At 41.3% G+C, this 19809-nt stretch overlaps 1 protein-coding gene across 2 annotated transcripts in view; it reads left to right on the top strand.

Moving 5' to 3' along the window:
- Positions 1 to 19809, top strand: part of MYPN (myopalladin) — a 102083-nt gene that overhangs the window by 33752 nt on the left and 48522 nt on the right. The window contains exons 1-2 of one of the 2 annotated variants that reach the window (XM_054983451.1): positions 3392 to 3581; positions 16188 to 17111. In XM_054983451.1, the coding sequence (XP_054839426.1) occupies positions 16189 to 17111 (923 nt within the window). In that variant the 5' untranslated portion in view covers positions 3392 to 3581; position 16188. Of the gene's footprint in view, positions 1 to 3391; positions 3582 to 16187; positions 17112 to 19809 lie in introns of those variants that run through there. The other variant, XM_054983452.1, reaches the window with a different exon arrangement.

Genomic DNA, 19809 nt, shown 5'->3' with positions numbered 1-19809 from the left:
CTCAGGTAAGGTTTCTGGGAGTGGTGCAGTAGGGATCTTGACCAAACTTGGATGATGGCTGGAGGAGAGCCTGCTGGCCCCCACGAGCTGCCAACCACGAACATGTTCATGAACAGGGCCATGTTTGTGGTTGTTCGTGAGTCCCTGTTCATGGATGGCAACAAACAACGAACATCATGTTCATTTTTTTTTCTGTTCGTGCCCATCTCTACTAAGGAGTGGCACAGAATTCAGTGAATCAAGGACTTATTTCTGAGCGAGCATATTTAGGCTTAAACTCCAAGAGCCACAAAGTTGTATTTACTTTCCAAGAAATTGTTTTTACTAATACACTGTCTTCCCAACACCTGCAAAAACCAGAATGCAGATCCAGGCAGGCGACAGAAGAACAAATTACTAGACCTGTTTACTAAAAACAAGTCACCCTGACTAGCAGACACATCTTATAGGTAAACGCACCACTGAGCTCTTGGAATAACAGCAAGGAAGTAAAACAAAATTAGTCCACAAGACTTTAGTAGAATGTTAGTTATACAACTTTCCAGTGTCAGTTTTCATTAATAGCAACAATACAGTTTGGTGTAGTGGTTAAGAGCTCAGGACTCTAATCTGGAGAACCGGGTTTGATTCCCCACTCCTCCACTTGAAGCCAGCTGGGTGACCTTGGGTCAATCACAGCTTCTCGGAGCTGTCTCAACTTCACCCACCTCACAGGGTGATTATTGTTGTGGGGATAATAGTAACAAACTTTGTAAACCACTCCAAGTGGGCATTAAATTGTCCTGAAGGGCGGTATATAAATTGAATGTTGTTGTTGTTGCTGTTATACTGGTTTAAGGATTTATTAATGAACAAGATGCTCTTTCCAAAGAAATGTTGACACCAACTTAACATACAACCGCACAATATTGTACATTGTCTAAAAGATAGTAATTCAAACTTTTGACATTATTCCCGTTTAACAGTTTCTTTTTAAATTTTTCTACTACCCTCTAAAAAAATCAACACCTTCCTACAAATTCTGAATTATCAAAGGAACACAATGATCTGATTCATGGTTTGCACCATGATGTGAGTGTCTAGGCCATGCCACAGATTAAAACCCACTTCAAACTTTAGTTTCTCATTGTGGCACAAGCCATAGTGGGATATTTTGTATGTAATGGCTAACTATGGTTTGCTGTGACTTTAAGTGACAAGAGTAGGAATCAGCACTTGAAAGTGGAGGAGGAATTGTGCAAACTCAGGACAGAATCCAAACAGTCAAATTATGATCTGGTATTTCATGTGAATCAGGTCAGTAATTTTAGAGTCATTATGAATATTTCAGCCAAATTCCAAAGACGTTGAAATAACTTTAGAAAGCTGTAAAATGTTAGACAAAGTTCCCATACTTTGATCAGTAACACGTGTCATAATAAGAGTAATCTTTACTGTAATCTCTTTGACTGTTATACAAAATACTTGTTAAAACAAATATACCAGCCATCTAATAATATGAGGCAGTGACTATTTCAGTAGGTGACAAAACATAAAGTGTCTCTTCTGCCAGTACTTTGAACCAGCCTGAGAAAGCAAATTGGCTATGATTTCAAAATGATTTATTTAGACTCGGCTAACAATGTTAAATTATAATGATTCTTGTAGGCATTCAATTATTACGTGCAAGGCTCCTTGCAAATTGTAGTATTCACACACACACATACTACTGAGATATCTTTTTGGGAATGCTATTATAACTTCTCTGAAAGGCCATCATGTCTCATAGACACAGTTTGTGCCATAGTTGGAGTGATGGACTTGACCTACCCAGTTATAAACTTCTATTCACGGGCACAGCAACCATTGGATCTAGGCTATTCGACTTTATGCAAGCATATAATATTTTTAAGCAATTTGGGGGCAAATCTCAGGATTTTCTACCGGGTTGTTTCCATTACAGATACAATTCTGCATTTTACAATTATTATTTTTCTTTTCAGTCTCTGAGATGATTTAAAAATACGTTTCAAGGAACTGTGCTAAAACGTTCTTGATCAATAGGCATTTGATTCACATGGTAGATTTGTACTTATTACAGAACACTGATAATTTTATATGAATATCCAAACACTTTCCCTCATATTCCAAGGTATACACAGGTCTAATAAGTCTCAATGTCATGTCATTTTATACTGGAATGACATGACATTTATACTTATACCACCTTATACTGGAACCACCTTTGTCATGGTGGTAAATTCTGTCATTAGATTCAAATATCATTTAATATGAGGACCTCCTAAATAAACAGTAAAGCCTCAATTCCCCATTTGTAAAATGGGTGTAACGGTGATCTAGATAAAACTGTGGTTTGTAAAGGCAAACAAGGTAAATAGTTCATCTGAAATTTATCGCAGCAAAACATTTTTTTGTTGTTGCCATCATCATACGTTCATAGGATAACATCCATAAAGTGTGTGTTATGGTGACATGTTCCATCTTAGAATCAAGGAACAGAACCATAATCAAGGCCATTTCCACATGTCCTTAAGGGGATGGCCCACTCACCGAATGTGGGCAACTTTTCCACTTCACTCCAGACATCTACATTTTCAAAAGGGTTGCAGGCTGCTTGGCTTCATTTTTGGGGTGCCTTTTCTGGCACCGTGGAAAAGTGCAGTTCTAGAAAAGGCGCCAAAAAAACGGAAGCCAAACAGCCTTAGGCACAGCTTGGAAATCAGTCATGTTTATTTCAGAGAGCAACTCTTCAAGCTTGATGTACTAGCAAACGAGATCCTTCGATTGAATTAGTGGCACTTCCAAACCATCGTATCTTTCAACTGTTGCTTATAAAGCCATTGCCAGCTTTTAGGATCATGTTACCTGGATATAGTCTATGTCCTACGGAATTCAGCGGTGACATTCAAATGATATGAACACATTTAAACCATTTGATTCTTCTAAAAGTCTCTGCCTTTGCATTAGTTCTCTAATATTCAAAATGTTAAATGGAATTGAGTATCTTTGTTAGCTATGTGTAATCTTAGGCATCGCATGTAGGAACAAAAACAGGATAAATAAGGAAGAGCTTAAATTCTGCTATTTCTCATTTTAAATAAAACCTTCCGTTGTAGCCAGCATATACTTAAGACAATGCTAAATGGATTTTGCGTTTTCTTGTGAATGAGTCATGCCACAAATGCATACTCATCTATCTGACATTCTGCGGGGAGGGAAAATGACTGTTCCTTGGTAGGTGCTGTTACAGCAATGGAATCCCTTTGCTCAATATTATCCTGTCCAATGAGGTGGAATGTTTCCCAGGCACATGGTTTATGTGTCTCAAAATAACTTGGGACCTGCAAACTGACAAATGCTATTGCTTCAGTGGTGACAGGTTGCCCAGCTTCTTACTGCCATCTTCACTAAAACGAAGGTTAACGCCTTTTCCGCCCCCCTATGGACTCCAAGCCCTTTCGGTTCCAAAGGACCTGAAGGAGTATCGTTTCCTTGGTTGATTTAATCTCATACTTTTGGGAATCGTTAACGTCATTGTGTGCCAGGGCTGGATTTCCACATCTGGACAAGTTTTTTTAAAGGTAACTTCTTTTATTTACTTTCAAGAGCGGCGTTGTTTTGGGAGGATTGCACAGGTGCACAGAAGGTCGCTGTCCATGTTTATGTCTGAACGCAAATTATTGTTGATAAATCATATTAGGGGAGAAAATAACTTTATTTTTAACTCTCTTTCTTAAATTACACAGAGCCATGGAAGAATAAAAAGAAACAGACTGTTCTGCTGAATCATAAAGAGCTTGAATGGGGGGTGGGCAGCAGTTTTCAAATTCTTTCTGTGCCTGTTTAGTATATTTGGGTAGAGTCAACAGAAGACACTTATGAACATAAACCACATGGATGAAATTTTCCCTTTTCCACCCTTCCAATGTTAGTTGACATTTTCCACTATATAAACTCAATCAATAAACTCACACTGGTAGTTTGTAGAGCCTCCTTAAAGAAAAAGCATACGCTAATTTAATACTGTCCCATGTTTAAAGTCTTTCTTCTTAATTGTGTATGTGTGTGTGTGTGTGGTGTCGTGTCTGTCGTGTAAAATGACACTGTTGGCTATATTTAGGGTTTGTAGATCTGCTCTGTGGATTAATGTACACAACAGCTGCAGAAACAGCCTTGCTAGAAGGGCATGGGGCTCTCAGCCCCCACCCCTTATCTCTCCTGCTTGCTCTCGCTGCAAAAAAAAATTTTTTTGACTGTCAGTGGCAAATGTTTGGCTTGCTGTATTGCAAGATAAAGCAGTAATCGAAAGTGTGTCGTGATGAATTGTAATAAATAGGGCATGGACAATAGAAAGAGAATCCACTAAGCCCTAAGATCTCTTTGGTACAATTATTGCTTACATAACATCGTTTATGACTGAAGATCTTCAGATAAACTTTCATTAAAAAATAAATTCCTAGTTTTAGTAATTAAAGCACGTTTACATGTGTGTGCACATGCAGTACAGGCTAAAAATGTAAACCTCCCCTGGTATAAACACCTGCCTAAATGAATGATCCACAAAGACAAGGTGTATTCTGATGTATTTCCCTTTACCAAGAATTAAAATGTTTTCAAAGGTGATTCTTAAAGTAGTTAAAAGATTCATTTCTCAAGGCACTTGCTTCCAAAACAGCTGTACCAGGAAAGGAAAGGAACCTCAATAATATTACCGTTATTAATTTTGATATTTTATTTTGGGGTAAATCTACAGATAATTGGGACCAAACGATTTTATTAAACACAATGAAATTCACTGTCAAATGAATGCTTTTTAGGTCTATATTAAAATAATGTGTCAGATCATTAACAAACTTCTGTTTGCAGAAATCTTTTCATTTCAGATCTGGATTACAGTCCTGAAGCCATTTGTTCAGTAGCCGTTCCTCTGAATCAATTAATGCATTTTCTTGCTGAATATTAGGCTGTTGTCCTAAACCCACTTATATGAAATAGGTTCCAGTGAAATCAATGGGTTTATTATTTTTAGCATAACTTCTAGTCTGCAGTTAAACTATAAGAAAAAACAATATTGGCTATAATAAATAGATTAACAGATACATAAAGGAACGAAGAAAGGAAGAATATTGTGATGATAACAGAGCTAATTGCTGATTTGCTGCAGAAGCCTTCTTCTTCATTTGAAAATACATTTATCTTAAAATGATTCACATGTGAAAAAGATTTTGTAAACTACGCCCCCGTGAATCGACTCACAACTATCCCCCCATCGCCTCCCCTTAGAAGAGAATCAACAGGTTCTCAATGTATCAGGCTTCAGTTTCTGTTGCTTGCACCTCCTCTCTAGTAAACAGATGGTGGACTGAATTGTGCCTTCAGATTTCGCTATGCAATGTCCCCCCCACCCCCAGTCTGTGTTGGTACGTGATGCATGTAACAGAACAGAATGTAGCAGAGAGTTTAATAATGTAAAAATACACTATAAAAATAGAGCTGGGGAGGTTTTTGGCAGCGAAAAACTGCTGTTAATTGCATGCACAAGGCAGAACCATACAGAATGCGCTCCAGCTTCCTTGGATAAGAAATAACTACAGTGGAATGTAGTGTGACCTATATTTGAGGTCAGTGAAAGCATAACTTCAAACACAGGGGTTACAACAAGTTTCAGGTGGATAGCCATGTTGGTCTGCAGTCAAAGAGCAAGATCTGGGTCCAATATCACCTTAAAGGCCAACTAGATTTCCAAGCTCATACCTTGGAAATCAAGTTGGTATTTAAGGTGCTATTGGATCTGGATCTTACTAAGGGATTACAAGGTATTCTTTAAAGCAAAATATAATTTCTACAAGGAGGAAACATCCTGTTTTCCAAGCCAGGGCCAAACTCTGAAACAGTGAAAAATAACACATTTCATGCAGATCTCTGCCTAAAGAAGAAGAATATCCCATGCCCTGTAACCAGCTGTTCAGGTATAAATATTCCTATTCCAAAGGGATGTACAAAGGCAGGCTGGCCATTTAACTTACTGGGAAGGTTCTTGCTGGGCTGCTCCTGGAGGATCATTGGTAGCTAGGAAATAGCCTAGCAAAACCTCAGCTTCTCTCCCACTGCTGCAGGGTCTCCCTTGGCTTGGACTCTTCAACAGCAACAATTATAAGTATCAGCTTTGCATTTGCCTCCCACTGAATTACTACAGGTTGGTATTCATGCAGGAGGGTGCAATGGGCCAGTAAGCACCCATTATGGCATTACTGGCTAGGTTTGAGATTAGTCGTCCTTGCAGTGCTGGGACAACTCAACTGGGCTTGCTTATGGATCACTTTATCTTCCTAGTCTGTACCTGGGAATATACAGGCATATGGAACAGAATATACCAATTTCAGTGATAGAAGGAAGGAATCCAATTTGTTTCTTTTTTCTACCACCAGATCAATTTTGCCATTAGTAAAAATTCCAAAAGGGGAACTGTGTTAGTCTGTTGTAACAAAGTGAAACAGAAATCAAGTTTATTAGAAAAAGAGGTAGAATGTTGAACCTGAGCCTAATTCATTAAGCTGACTGATTGCATGCCCATGCCTTCTATAGAAGAAATGGCCACTAAGCAATGTGCAGACTGAGTGCTCCTCCACACCATTAAGGAAACTGAGGCAACCAGTATGCACTGGGGAGCAGGGAAGGGAGTGTTCCAGGAGCAGGTTCTTTCTCTGCTGTGTTGTTGCTCTGTGAAACTTACCATTGAATAATTCCAACAACATGCATGAAAAACAGCCTTCCCAGCTCAACCATCACAAACGAATCTTTCATGATGCCACCATACCTCAAATGCATAATTGCATCAACAGAGACCATCCACATCAAGCTATACACTGTTGCATGGCATCTACACATAGGCGAGTCATCCCTAAACTGCCACTGTGGATGAAAGGAAAGACAGGGACAAATATTTTAGTACGTAATTAAATCAAACTGGCAGGTGGTCTTTTGTTCTTTAAAAAAAAGAAACGGAAGCCAAAAGGATGTGGATCACTGCATTGGCTGGCAAATTATCCCATATTATGCATAACATTTAGAGCCAAGCCACAAGTGACGAATTACACTTGCCTGGCAAATGAACAGACTCGCGTGTATTCCTCCCTGTTCACTTGCCATTCACTTGCACTCCACTTGATCAAGTGGAGTGCAAGTGAACAGGGAGGAATACACGTGAGTCTTGCCAGGCAAGTGTAGTTCATCACTTGTAGCTTGGTTCTAAATGAAGTTCCATGTTTTTAAGTGAAGAGAGAACAGGAGGAACCAAAGAACAGCCCAAGCACTTGATTTAATGGTTGGTAAATTATTGGTCTGGATCTAAGTTTTATAACACTTAGCTAAGGGGCATAGATCAATGTTGTCCTTAAACATTAATTTTGAAGTGGGTACATCCTCAAGTGCAATGAGTTTTAATAAGACTGAGCCCCATTTGATATTCTCCTAGACAAAGTTAGGCATTTCTATGGAGCTTTCTTTGGGGATAATCAAATGTATTCATTAAGTACCTAGTAGTCAGCCCACATTAGCTTGCCACTTATCTGTCTACATGGCAGATGAGGGTGCAACATGGAGCAATGCAACATGCAACAGCCAAAGGGCAATGTCAACACACGTTTCCCCCGTGCCACTCTTCATTTTATTTTTAGTAACTGCATTTTTCACTTCTGGTGTAGCATTGAAATGCCCATTCAGGAGAACACATGAGAATCTCCTTGAAAGATGGGCATGGACCAGAAAATGGACCTAAATTTTACATGGACCAGCCCAGTTCATTGTTTGCAAACCAGTGGGTCATGGAGACTCCCATTTTCCACGGACCCATGACCTTTTTGCCGGTCCATGGTCCGTTGGTCCGTTTCTTAAAAGTTTAAACTGCTCCCAGTTCCTCTTGAAAGCGGCACCAGGAGTGCTTTAACCCCCCCTTACTCCAGCTGACTGGATGGTTAAAGTGCTCCCAGCGCCACTGGCAAGTGGCACTGGGAGTGCTTTAACCCCCCCCCCTTGCTCTAGGCCCCAGAAGTGACCCCACAGACCAATGGACTCACGGTTCGTAGAAGTTCATGGTCTGTCTGGTCCGTGAAACTCCACGGACCATGGAATGTCAGCCCGTGGTCTTTTCCCAGTCCATGCCCACCTCTACTTAAAAGATATGGTGTGCAAACATGTGAGATTTATGGACAAGCTGGGTGTGATTCAGTGAAAATTAAGAATGTTTAAGCCCCATGGATTTAAATGGGACAATTTAGCATGTACTTGACTTCCTCCCACAGTAATAAGTAGGACTTCTGACACTAAACTCTGGCTGGTTTGACCCCAGTGGTTTGACCCCAGGGGCATTAGTGGCTGATCAGTTGCATCCCAAAGAGTAGAAAACATTAGAGAATACCCTGGACTTGATGATATGTTCAGCGAAAACTTGAGAGGGATTGTAAACACAGGATTTAAGGCAGAATTAATATTCAGAACAAGTATGGCAAATCAGATAACTAGTTCAAAAGAAATTGCAAGTGTACCATTATCCTCGGGAAGATAGAAAAAATGTACCCCTTTAGAAGTGAATAAAGATCTAATCTATACTTATATATGAAATATTCCAAAGGTCCCAATTTGTAAATATGAACCTGCACTGTTTAGTTTCATAGTAGAAATATCATGCAAGATGTGATCAAACTTTGAACACTTCAGTTTTAAAGCATTTGTCCCTGGGCATATATAAGACTTGGCTGTCCACCATTCCCAGTTACAGTGATGGCAAAACTCAGCCTTTTCTTGGATGATTCTGGCTCATGTTGTTGACCATTTAAAAAAATTAAACAGGCAAAAGATACTTCAGTGTGTTAGATTTGACTGGTAGCCAAGTACTTGGTTGCTAAATATAGGGGAAAGAATTATCTTCAATCACCAGCTGAGGTTAGCAAACAAAAGTTTGATAGAACATTATGACCCGAAATGATCTATATTAAAATTTAGACCAGAACAAAGTCAGATGTTAGAGTTGTTTTCATTTATGTGGGCCAAATGTAAATGCTTTGGGAAAGAAATCCAGTATCATGAATCTGCTTTAGCCATGAAAATACTGCTCTCTGACACTGAAGTTCCACATGTTATAAAGTCCTAGTAGCCATCATGAAGGTTTTCTATCAGACATGATTCTGGAGTTCTCTGCTGGGGACAAAATTCCCTGGTGGGGCCTTGATTTAGACTGCAGCCACATGCTTAGCAAGACATGCTTAAGCCTTCCCCCAGTCTCTTTTTGCTGACCTGTAACAGTTGTAGGGAGCTATTATTTGCCCCATACCGAACCTTTACTGATGAATAAACATTTGTGGGGGAACAGCCCCACTGACCCATGAGCATTGCCCCTACTTGCCCTCTGGGGTTTCACTAGTGGCAGTCCAAGTCTCTATCTAGTATGTGCCACCTACGTGGTGCCCCCCAATCCCTAATGGGAATTGCTTATGGGGAGTGCCAAGGCTCTCCACCATCCCCTATGCCTGACACAGGTTGGACACTTGTCAGCTTCCCTCGAGTTTTGATGGGACATATAGGCATCCTGGTCTCGCAGCTTACAGAAGTTTACAGAGCGGCAGTCTATGGGAGGGAGAACATGCGGTCGGGAGGGGAGTGCAGGCATCAGGCTCTTGCCAGGTGCCCCCCTTCCCCTACACTGGGTGTGCGTAGGGGGTTTCTGTAAACTTTAATTAAATGGAGAGCCAAGGTGTAAGACCAGGATGCCTACATTACCCATCAAAACTTGAGGGAAGCTGACAAGTGTCCAACCTGTGTCAGGCGTCACTTGTAGCTTGGCTCTGAGTCTCACCTTGGAAAAGCAAGCTTCTAGCAGAAAGCCTTCTGGCCACATCGGCATAATTAAAACCCAAGGCTGGGTGCAGCTTAGCAAGCATCTGGCTTCCCCTCCCACTTCCTACTTGTTCTCACTTTTCAAGCCAGGAGTGAAGGTTTTGACATAGTCTAAACCTCCAAATAAAAGTTTTTCTCCACAGGGCAAAAGAACTCCCAAGGGCTGTTTCAGCTTGGGAAAAGAAACACAGGGGAAACTTTAAGCCCCTTTTTCTGTAAGTGCCATAGTTCTGGTCTGAATTTGTCCCATGAACACCTTGGAATTAGGTTCCCTGAGGGGACTGTCAGTCTCCATCTGGCAGAAATAATCTTCTCTTCTTGCAAGGAGCTCAGAACATTGTCATAACACTGTGGTAGGATGGACCAAAGCGCAAGCAGAGCGTCATGACAGAATAAGGCATGAACCCACAGTGAGCCAGTCCTCCTAGTCTGTACAAGTTGTATCACATTGGCTTTTTCTTCATTTTCCCAGCTGGTTCTGCTCAATTTGGCAACCTAATCTTCTTTTACATGAAAACTTTGATCAATATAATTGGTAAATTAAGCAACTACAGCTTTAATTGATTAATCAGTGGAAACCAATTTCAGTCTTGGGGGCAAATTGTAGTTAGTTGAGCTCCATCTGTCGGGTATATATGTTAGTAGCTATTTCTGTTCTAGTATATTACTATATGAGGGAATGAAGAAGAAAATGTGAAAGACAGCTTTTTACTTCTAAAAATAATGGCAGCTTTTACTCACTTAAATTGTAAATTAACTGATACTTCCTACAACATTTTTAAAAGACTCCATTTTTTTGATTTTGATAATATGCACATTTATTTCAGTTTAATTATCGAGTTAATTAAACAGTTAATAGAAAGATAATCAATCATTTTGAAGGGTTGGATCCATACTTGGCCCACTTCCACATGTTCCTCTTTTTTTTTCTTTTCGAACGCATGTGGGATTGCGCTATAACGTTGTCCTGTCTTTCAGCTCCAGTAGAAACTGGGCGTGCGTAGTGCTTCATTCTCCACCACTGATTTCCCACTCAAAGTTTTAAATGCAAAAGTGTTTAATAAATATGTGAACAGTAGAGTAGCATGTTTACACGATTCCATATATAAAAGACAACTCACTCTTTATCCCCACAGAGTTACATTATGCAGGGATAAGACGCGAGTGGGGAGCAAAACAGTGTGCCTCTCTGCTGCCTCCTTGGGGCCTCCAGAGGCCTGGGAGGGCCCAGCGTGGCTGCGGGAAGGCTCAGCATGGCGGTGAGGCCCTCCCAAGGTCCCGCAGCTCCAGGGGGCAGGGCTCCCCAATGCCTCCACGAGGCCTTGAGAGGGCCACGCACAAGCCAAGTGGCGGCCAAGGGGCCAGAGGAGGAGGGAGTCCCTGGTCTCTTTCCCAGTCCCCCACTCAACTGATGCCACAGGGCGGCGCAGCAGGAAGCACTGCTAAGGCGGGCCTTATTGTTAGTTTAAAATAAAGTCAGAAATGGCATTCCATTCTCAATGTTATTCCTAGACTGATAGTCCAATTGCTGAGTGATCCAATGTAGCATGCACTGATTCCCTTTATATATGTAGATATCATAATAGCACAAGGACCGTTAAAAAGGGTTTTTAAAAAAGGGGAGGGGAATTATACAATCACACATGTGAGCCAGATGCATGTGTGATGTTTAAAGGAGGGGTACTGGTTAGAGGAGGGTTTAGAGATTTGTGGGAGGGTTCTTCTGAAGCGCAAAAAAAGCCTCCGCATGCATTGATAAGGTAGGATAATTGTGTGGAAAACCTGCATCAAAAATAAACACAGATCAAAACAGGTCTCACAAAAAACACTTAAAAACCAGGATCATCATGACCTGCTCGCGCATGGGAAACGATGATGTGTGTACTGAGTGAGATAACCCACCAGAGTTCTGTTGGTAGGCCCTTCCATTAAGGACGTGTGGAAGCAGCCTTGCATTTCCGCTAACAGAAAGGATATAACTTTGCTTCCTACCTCCTCCTACTGCAACTCATTTATCTCCCTGAAATGACACTCCTGGGGGACAGGAGACCATCAGGAATGGCATAAGGGGCAGCACAAAGGGGGAACTGGCAGAAATTATGCCTTCTATTCAAACGGTGGCAAATTTCCCTTGGATCCAACCCAAAATGTTTTGTTTCTCAGCTCTAATATTTGTTTATCAAAGGCTCCTGTGTATACATCTAAAACAAAGTTTGGCTCGGACTATGAAACCTCCCAGGGATGAGCTGAAGCATAGTGGTTAAGTGGTTGGGTTAAGAAACAGCATTCTGCTGGTTCAAATACCACTACTACCTTGATCTCAGCAAGTGGCATTGGGTAAACCACTCCTCTCAGCCCCAGCTCCCCAGCTGTATTGTGAGGATAATTATAACACTGACTTTGTTCACTGCTCTGAGTGGGGCACTAATCTGTCTAGAAGAGTGGTATATGAGCACAGTAGTAGTTGTTGTTGTTGATATTATTATCATTATTGTTACAACTTACCAGAGAAATTAATTGTTGGTACACTGGAGCCAGAGTTAGCCACCTGAAAAGTTTATTGATTTCAAAGGGAGACTTTCACATCTGACATAAGTGGGACTTTAATGTGATTTGGTTAGATTATGACTTTAGCTTTTTGCATTAGCTTTCTGCATCTCCACTAATAACTGGCCACTCATAGTTCTTATTAGGTAAGGAAATTTAGTCACCAGCAATTGCAACACTCCAGTACCCCACTTTCTAAATGGGTAATAGTCCCACTTGAGAAGCAAGAAAATTGGCTCCCATCCAACCAGTTTGCCCATCATGAGGGGGCTGAGATGCTACATACTCAAGTTAGTTTGCTGAATTTCTGACACATCTGGTGGGGCAGCTGCTAATCCGTGGTAAGTATGACAATAGTAGGTAGGGCTTTTTTTCAGGGGGAACACGGGGGAACGGAGTTCCGGAACCTCTTGAAAATGGTCACATGACTGGTGGCCCCACCTCCTGATCTCCAGACAGAGGGGAGTTTAAATTGCTCTCCGCGCTGCTCAGCAGCACGGAGGGCAATCTAAATTCCCCTCTGTCTGGAGATCAGGGGGCGGGGCCACCAGCCATGTGACCATTTTCTCTGAGGGCAACCCACTGAGTTCCACCACCTCTTTTCCCAGAAAAAAAGCCCTGATAGTAGCTACATGTGGGAAATGAGAAAGTTCTTCAGAGAGGCTTACAAACTAACCTGAGGGTTAGATGCATAGATTTCCTTTTGCTACATGAAAAGTCATCCTCCAACAGAACAATTCTTTCTCTGGAGGGAGTCTTTCGCCTGATGGAAAGTATCTCTTCTCTTCCTGCACTGGAGGAAGACTTCTCACGTAGCAGAAAAGAGCCTTTGGATCCAACTTTCAGGCTGGAGGGACAGGAAATACTACTTTTCAGGGTGTTGAAGGGAGGTGTAAGATATTGTTACCTGTAGTATGCATCCTCATCCCATCTCTGTTCACATTATAGTGCTTCAAAAACCAATAAATCCGGTTTAACCAAAGCATAGAACAGTGGGACCAAAACATAAAATTTTCTATATACCAAAGACAATGATAACATTTTCAACTATTTCAAAATCCAAGGCTTTTCCAGCTTCTGGTATTAAGTCTTCAGCACGGGAAGTGTTGGTTCAGGAATAATGTAAAGCCATGGCTTAATTTTAGAAGTGGGGTGACTTAGAGATATGGATATGGCCAGCTCTGTGGCTGTTGCATACCTAACATGAAACCGCAGTTCAAGCTGCAGTTACTAACTCAGTTTTAGATCCTGGCTTCAGATTCTGGTCTGAGATACCTGAACTAACCATAGGTAATGTGGTGGGTGTAAATTTGGATGATCAATTAACCTACAGTTAGTTTAACTAAACCATGGGTTTGCATTATGTCTGAACTGAGCCAACTTTTTATATGGGCCAGACAAAGGCAAAGCAACCTAACCATGCAAAATGAGCCGACCCGTTCGGTATATTTTAATTACCTGCATATTTGGTATATCATGAGCTTCTGTAACTTTTGCACACAGCACAAGAGTCTTCTGCTGCATTAATTTCCCAAGGCTTTTTAAGATGGTATACTTAACATAGCAATGGCTCCTCTGATGTGGTTCCAATTCTGTATCTAAGATCCCAGCTGGCACCTTTTCACTGAACTCTTCCGATTGCTCTAGAGTTCCTCTTTGAATCAGCCGTACAGTAGAGCTGGTCAAAATATCTCTCGTGCAGCTCTTGGTCCTCTACAAACCACCTGCTCCTTCATAAGACAGACTAGTCACCCTCTTCAGTGGAAACTTTAAAAGTAGATGTCTGTATAAGATGTTCTTAATGGTCGTTTTTGAATGTGCAAGTACAACAGTAACGTGTCTGTGTAAAGTGCCATCAAATCACAGATGACTTATAATGATCCTGTAGGGTTTTCAAGGCAAGAGACATTCAGAGGTGTTTTGCCATTGCCTGCCTCTGCACAGTGACCCTGGACATCCTTAGTGATTTCCCATTCAAATACTAGCCAGGGCTGACCCTACTTAGCTTCCGAGTGTAGACAAAATCAGGCTAGCCTGGGCCACCCAGGTCAGGATATACTATTACTGGTAACAATGACAATCGGTGCTGCTTTCAAACTCGGATTTGCCTAAAATATAAAAACTGTGCCACCTTGAGGCACAGTTTCAGACTGAGAATCAGAAAGCCATTTAGGAAGAAAACTGTTTTTTTAAAAAAAAACATTGCAGGAGATGATAGGGTGCAACGCCATTGAGTGACCACCAGCCTCTTATATATAGCATTGTATATTAGAGGAATTTCACATCTCACTGTGTAAATCATGGCTGGCTAATTGGTTGACCCCAGGGCAATTTTATCTGGCTCTTAACAGCCCTGTGAAATTTTGAGTGGTAATCAGTCTGCCCTCAGTTTGGCTCGTGTTGATTTACTTGACAGTTTTACTCAAATGATTTTTAAGGTGGAAGAAATAAAAATATTCCACACTTTAAATTATATCTAGTTTTGATTTTGTATATAATATACTAGCTTGATACCCATGCTTCGCTACAGTATTTAACTACTTTAAATCTAGTTACCGCCTTTCTTTAACTTTTTTCAATCGACCTGATTTTTACCTCAGAACACAGAGTTCCACAGCTGACCAATCAGAGAGAGGGGGGTGCAAGCAGGCAGGAGCTTGCCAGTCACACAGGAAAGCCAGGCCCCAAAGGGAGATTGGCAACCCGAGTGAACTTTTAGAGAAGACTGGGAGATGCATTTTACCTCAGGACATATTCAATGACTCCCAATAGCAACTGCATACTGTTTAGAATGTTGGGGTGAAGATCAATCAGGTTGCATATGCAAATGACCTTGAACAGCTGACCCAATCAGGGAAGAGTGGCTGAGCTGGCAGTAGGCAGGGGTGCAAGCAGGCAGCAGCCTGCCAGCCACACAGGAAAGCTGTATCCCTTTGGGAAAATACATTTTAGTCCTTTTTACCCTCTTAGGGAGACAATTTCTTAAAATCCCTTCTTAGTGGGTGTTTACATCATGAAAGTAATGTTCTCCCCAAATTTCATGTTTGTAGGTCCAGGGGTTTGGGCTGGGTGTTGATGAGTCAATCAGGACACTGGTCTTTATAGATAAAGATTTGTATGTATTGTTGTGCCTGAATGCATGCACTCTGAAAGTAGGAAGCACTTCCTTAGGGAGGGAATGTAGCTTAGAGTACTGCTTTGCATTCAGCTGGTCCTCAGTTCCCTCCCAAGCACCTGCAGCAGTGGGGCAGAATTCTCTCCCTGAGTGACAGCTGCTGCTGGTGAGAACAGACACTACTGATTCTGATGGACCCCTGGTCTCTAACTCATTATAAGAAAGGGGGCAGGGGCTAGTACAGCAAATAAAACTCACAGCCCCAAAGCAGTTGCTTATAACCTACTACTCAGTGAACCTTGAAACCTTTCATCACCCTAAGGAGACTTACTCCAATGAAAAACTCTTTTTTCAGATGAGGGCTCCTTTACTCTGAAGGAAGGCAACAGACTTCATGGAATGGACTGGTAGGATACAGGCCATTGTCTGGAGAATAGAGTGGTCCCTAAGAAAAGAGAAATGGGCCATCCCAGACTAAGTCTTTAAGACCCGATATGAGAAAGGAGTAGAAATGTGTTTGGGGTAGAAATGTCCTTTAGAAGTTTGTGTTCCTGTTTGCAGAAACGTGATTCAGTATTAGCAACCAACTTGCTATTGATGAGGTTATGGTCCTGTTTGTACTCTTTGTTAACAGCATGCAAGACAATACTTCAGAATCTTCAACTTCGATAACTCAACTTCTGCGAGAGAGCTATTTAGCTGAAAACAGCCACCAAGGAAACAGTGAAAGAAGTAGATCGGAGCCATCTCCACATTCGTTCCATTGTGGCAATATCACTGGGACTTCAGAAGAGGTGGCTTGCCAAGATGACCTTCCAGATCTTTCTGCCTTTCTAAGCCAAGAAGAACTGGACGAAAGTGTGAACCTGGCAAGGCAGGCAATCAGTCAAGATCCACTTGAGGGCAAGCAGGACGAACAGCATCCACACGTATTTTATCCCTCTGAGTTGAGAAAAGCTGTTCCAAACAAACAACAATTCCAGCCCACAGCTTCATCTTCTGATAACGGCCTTCTTCATGCCAGTTTTTGTCAGGAGCATGTCCGAGACACTAAAAGTTCCAAGGAAGGCTCTCAGGATCTAAAGAAACAGCAGGTCGGTTCAGAGGCGGAATCCAAAAAGGAATTCCTCAACAAGGCTGCCGATTTTATTGAGGAGCTTTCTTCACTTTTCAAAGCACATAATTCAAAAAGAATCAGACCAAGGACATGCAAAAACTACAAGAGCAAACTTGAATCCAAAAATAAGTCTACCCAAGACAACAGTTTCTCAAATTTGTCTGAAAACCGAGAAAGGCCTTGTGTTCCAGTACTTCAAGGTTTAGATAAAGCTGAGTCCTCACTTGACAACCCAGATACTCCTCAGCAAACAGACTTGGAAGCTGTAAACAAATTAGAAAGTTCAGGATTAACACCTGAATCAGATGCGTCTTTTTATTCTGGGGAACCTATAGGCCAGCCACCACATTTTACTCAAAAACTGAGGAGCAGAGAGGTCCTTGAAGGAACCAAAGTGCAGTTGGATTGTATTGTGATAGGAATTCCATCACCTGAAGTCAGGTAAACATGACCCTATTGTATTTCTGCAACAGAAAATGTATGCAGGCTGTTGCTATTTTTTCAATGTACCAAATTAAGCCTGGTCTGGAAGTGTTTATAATAAATAAAATAAATACAAGTGTTTATAATACATAAAATAAATACAAATTAATTATGATGGGAATTAACCATTAGAATTCTCTTTCATTAGTCATTCCTCTTGTGACTTCGAAAAAGTTACCAACCACTCTGACCAACGCCATGATATTGACAAAAGATTAACATATGTATTCAAGAAAAAGGGAAGATTTGATTATGTACATATATAATTTAAATAGCTACTTCAGATATATCTTTCCTATGGACACTAGGCACGGCTGCCATCCTCGCACACACAGAAAATATCACAGTTGTAGATATAAAATATAGATCTGAATCTGGATTAAGTCTCATATGTTAAAGATGACTGCAGATGTATGCTTATCATATCTTTAGCTTCAGGGGTTTTGTACATTGCATATACCTGTGCACCAGTATTTTCGGTATAATTCATAGACACTGGGGACTTGTATATGAGTTTGTGTATACCTGAGCATGTATGACGCCCCTTTTAGAAAATTAAGGCTTTGTAATGATGAGTTTGGGTGGTGATCCTGTCATGGATCTCAGGATTTGTGGAAAGTGCTGATTGGCTGGTCTTTTTGACAATCACAAAACCACCAACCTTACTCCCCACCCCCTCCGGTCAGGCTGCGCACAAAGTTGACTGGCTGTCAGCTATGAAACCAGCCCTCCACCCCTGCCTGCTATCTGGAGCAATATTTTGTTTAAAAATTGAGCTTAAAAATTATTTTTCCTGCGATGAGTTTAAGATTAAACATAATCTAGATTATACATTTTATTAGGACCAACCAAATGGTACATAATAACTAGGGCTGCTAGGCTTCCTGCTATGGTGAGAGAGTTCCCACTGGTAGCCCTAGTTGCCTGCTGCTACTTCGAGCGGAGAGAGAAAATTTTCAAAAACGGTGATGTCATCTGCACCATTATATCATTTCTGAGGAAAACCCAGAAGTGATATAGAGTAGCTTTAGAAACCATAGGTTTCTGGGACTTTCCAGTGATTCCAAGAGCTACCATACATCACTTCTGGGTTTCCCCCAAAAGTGCTGTTGTGGCACAAACAATGTCATGCCTCCCCGCATCCCCACCTCCAACCCTCTTGCCACTTTCTAGACACAGCCTGGCAACACTATACATAACAATGTACGAGCTTTCAGATTTAATGGAACTCTTCCCTAGGCTGGATGTTAACAATAAATAAAATGTTTAAAAAAGAATTTCCCAGGACTTGCTGCTGAGTACAGGTCTTCTGAATTCACTGTCATATCCTGAGGAACTTCTCTTGCTCTGTTTCAACATTTTAAAAAAACCAGTAACACTCATCCTGAAGAAGAGTTCTAGTGAACTTAATTTGTTGCACACTGTTATGTGTCATTTGGTTGGTCCTGATAAAATATACAATGTGGATTGCTTTCAGATTTTTTGGTTTGTACTTTTGGATCTGCATGCTGCTAACAACTGGAGAGGACAGGGTTTGGAGAGGGGAGAAACCTCAGAGGGGTAAAATGCTATAGAGTCCACTGTCCAAGCAGCCATTTTCTCCAAGATTTGAGTCCAGTGGCACCTTCAAAGATTTTCAGGGTATGAGCTTTCATGAGTCAGAGCTCTCTTCTTCAGACACAAGAAGGAATGGAGATCCCTGAGCCTTTATATCCTAGCCAAAAGATGGGTGGGATGTTACAAAGGAGGGCATCGGGATGTAAAGGTACAATGCAGCTTGCTCAAATGGGAGGGGTGTAGCAAAGAAAGATGTCAGGATGTAAAGGTACCAATGCAGCTTGATTAGAGCAGAAATTAGCATCTGTAGTGAAATTAGAATCCTAAATCTCTGTTCATCCCCGGGGATCCATTTCAGCAATCTCACATTGTAATCTCCCTTGAAGTTTCTCTGTTTGAGGAAAGCTGCTTTTAGGTCAGTAGTAGAATGTCCTGAAAGATCAAAATCCCACTGAAAGATCAAAATCCCAAGATCCCACTGTTTTTTTAGTGTTATGATTTCTAATGTCAGATGTATGTCCATTTATTCTTGTGTGTAGGGACTAACCTGTTTGTCCAATGTAGAGAGTAAAAGGGCATTGCTGACCCTTGATAGCATATGTAACATTGGAAGATGAACAAGAGAATGAATCTGAGATGGTATAACTGCTGTTGTCAGGTCCAGTGATTGTGCTGTTGGAGTAAATATGGGAACAGAATTGGCACCTTGGTTTCTAGCAGATATCCAAAGATGAGGGTTCAAATTTCTCTTGTAGGACTTACTAGGACTCTTTGGGGAGCATTTAAATAATTCATCTGGGATTGTCAGGCTTTGTATGTGACAGTCAGCATTCACCGAACTTTCGATATTCATGGCAATATAACGTGTGGAAGTGTTTCTCTCCAGACGGATCATTTATAGAGCCTGCTTAGGGACATGTGGGGGCAATGCCCCTTAGAAACATGCTATGCCCTCTGTCTGAACTCCCAGTTTTCATTTTTAAACAAACTAGTCTCTAGTCCTTTTTTGTTCTGGAGATAAAAGGGGAAATGTGTGTGCCGTTTTGGTCTGGATTGCTTGGGAAGGAACAGGAGAGGAGAAACTATAAAACAGCAGGAG

Source organism: Eublepharis macularius, chromosome 6 (assembly GCF_028583425.1).
Source record: "Eublepharis macularius isolate TG4126 chromosome 6, MPM_Emac_v1.0, whole genome shotgun sequence".
Lineage (NCBI taxonomy): Eukaryota > Metazoa > Chordata > Lepidosauria > Squamata > Eublepharidae > Eublepharis > Eublepharis macularius.
The sequence above is the reverse complement of the archived record's forward strand: the minus strand, read 5'-3'. Positions and strand labels throughout refer to the sequence as shown.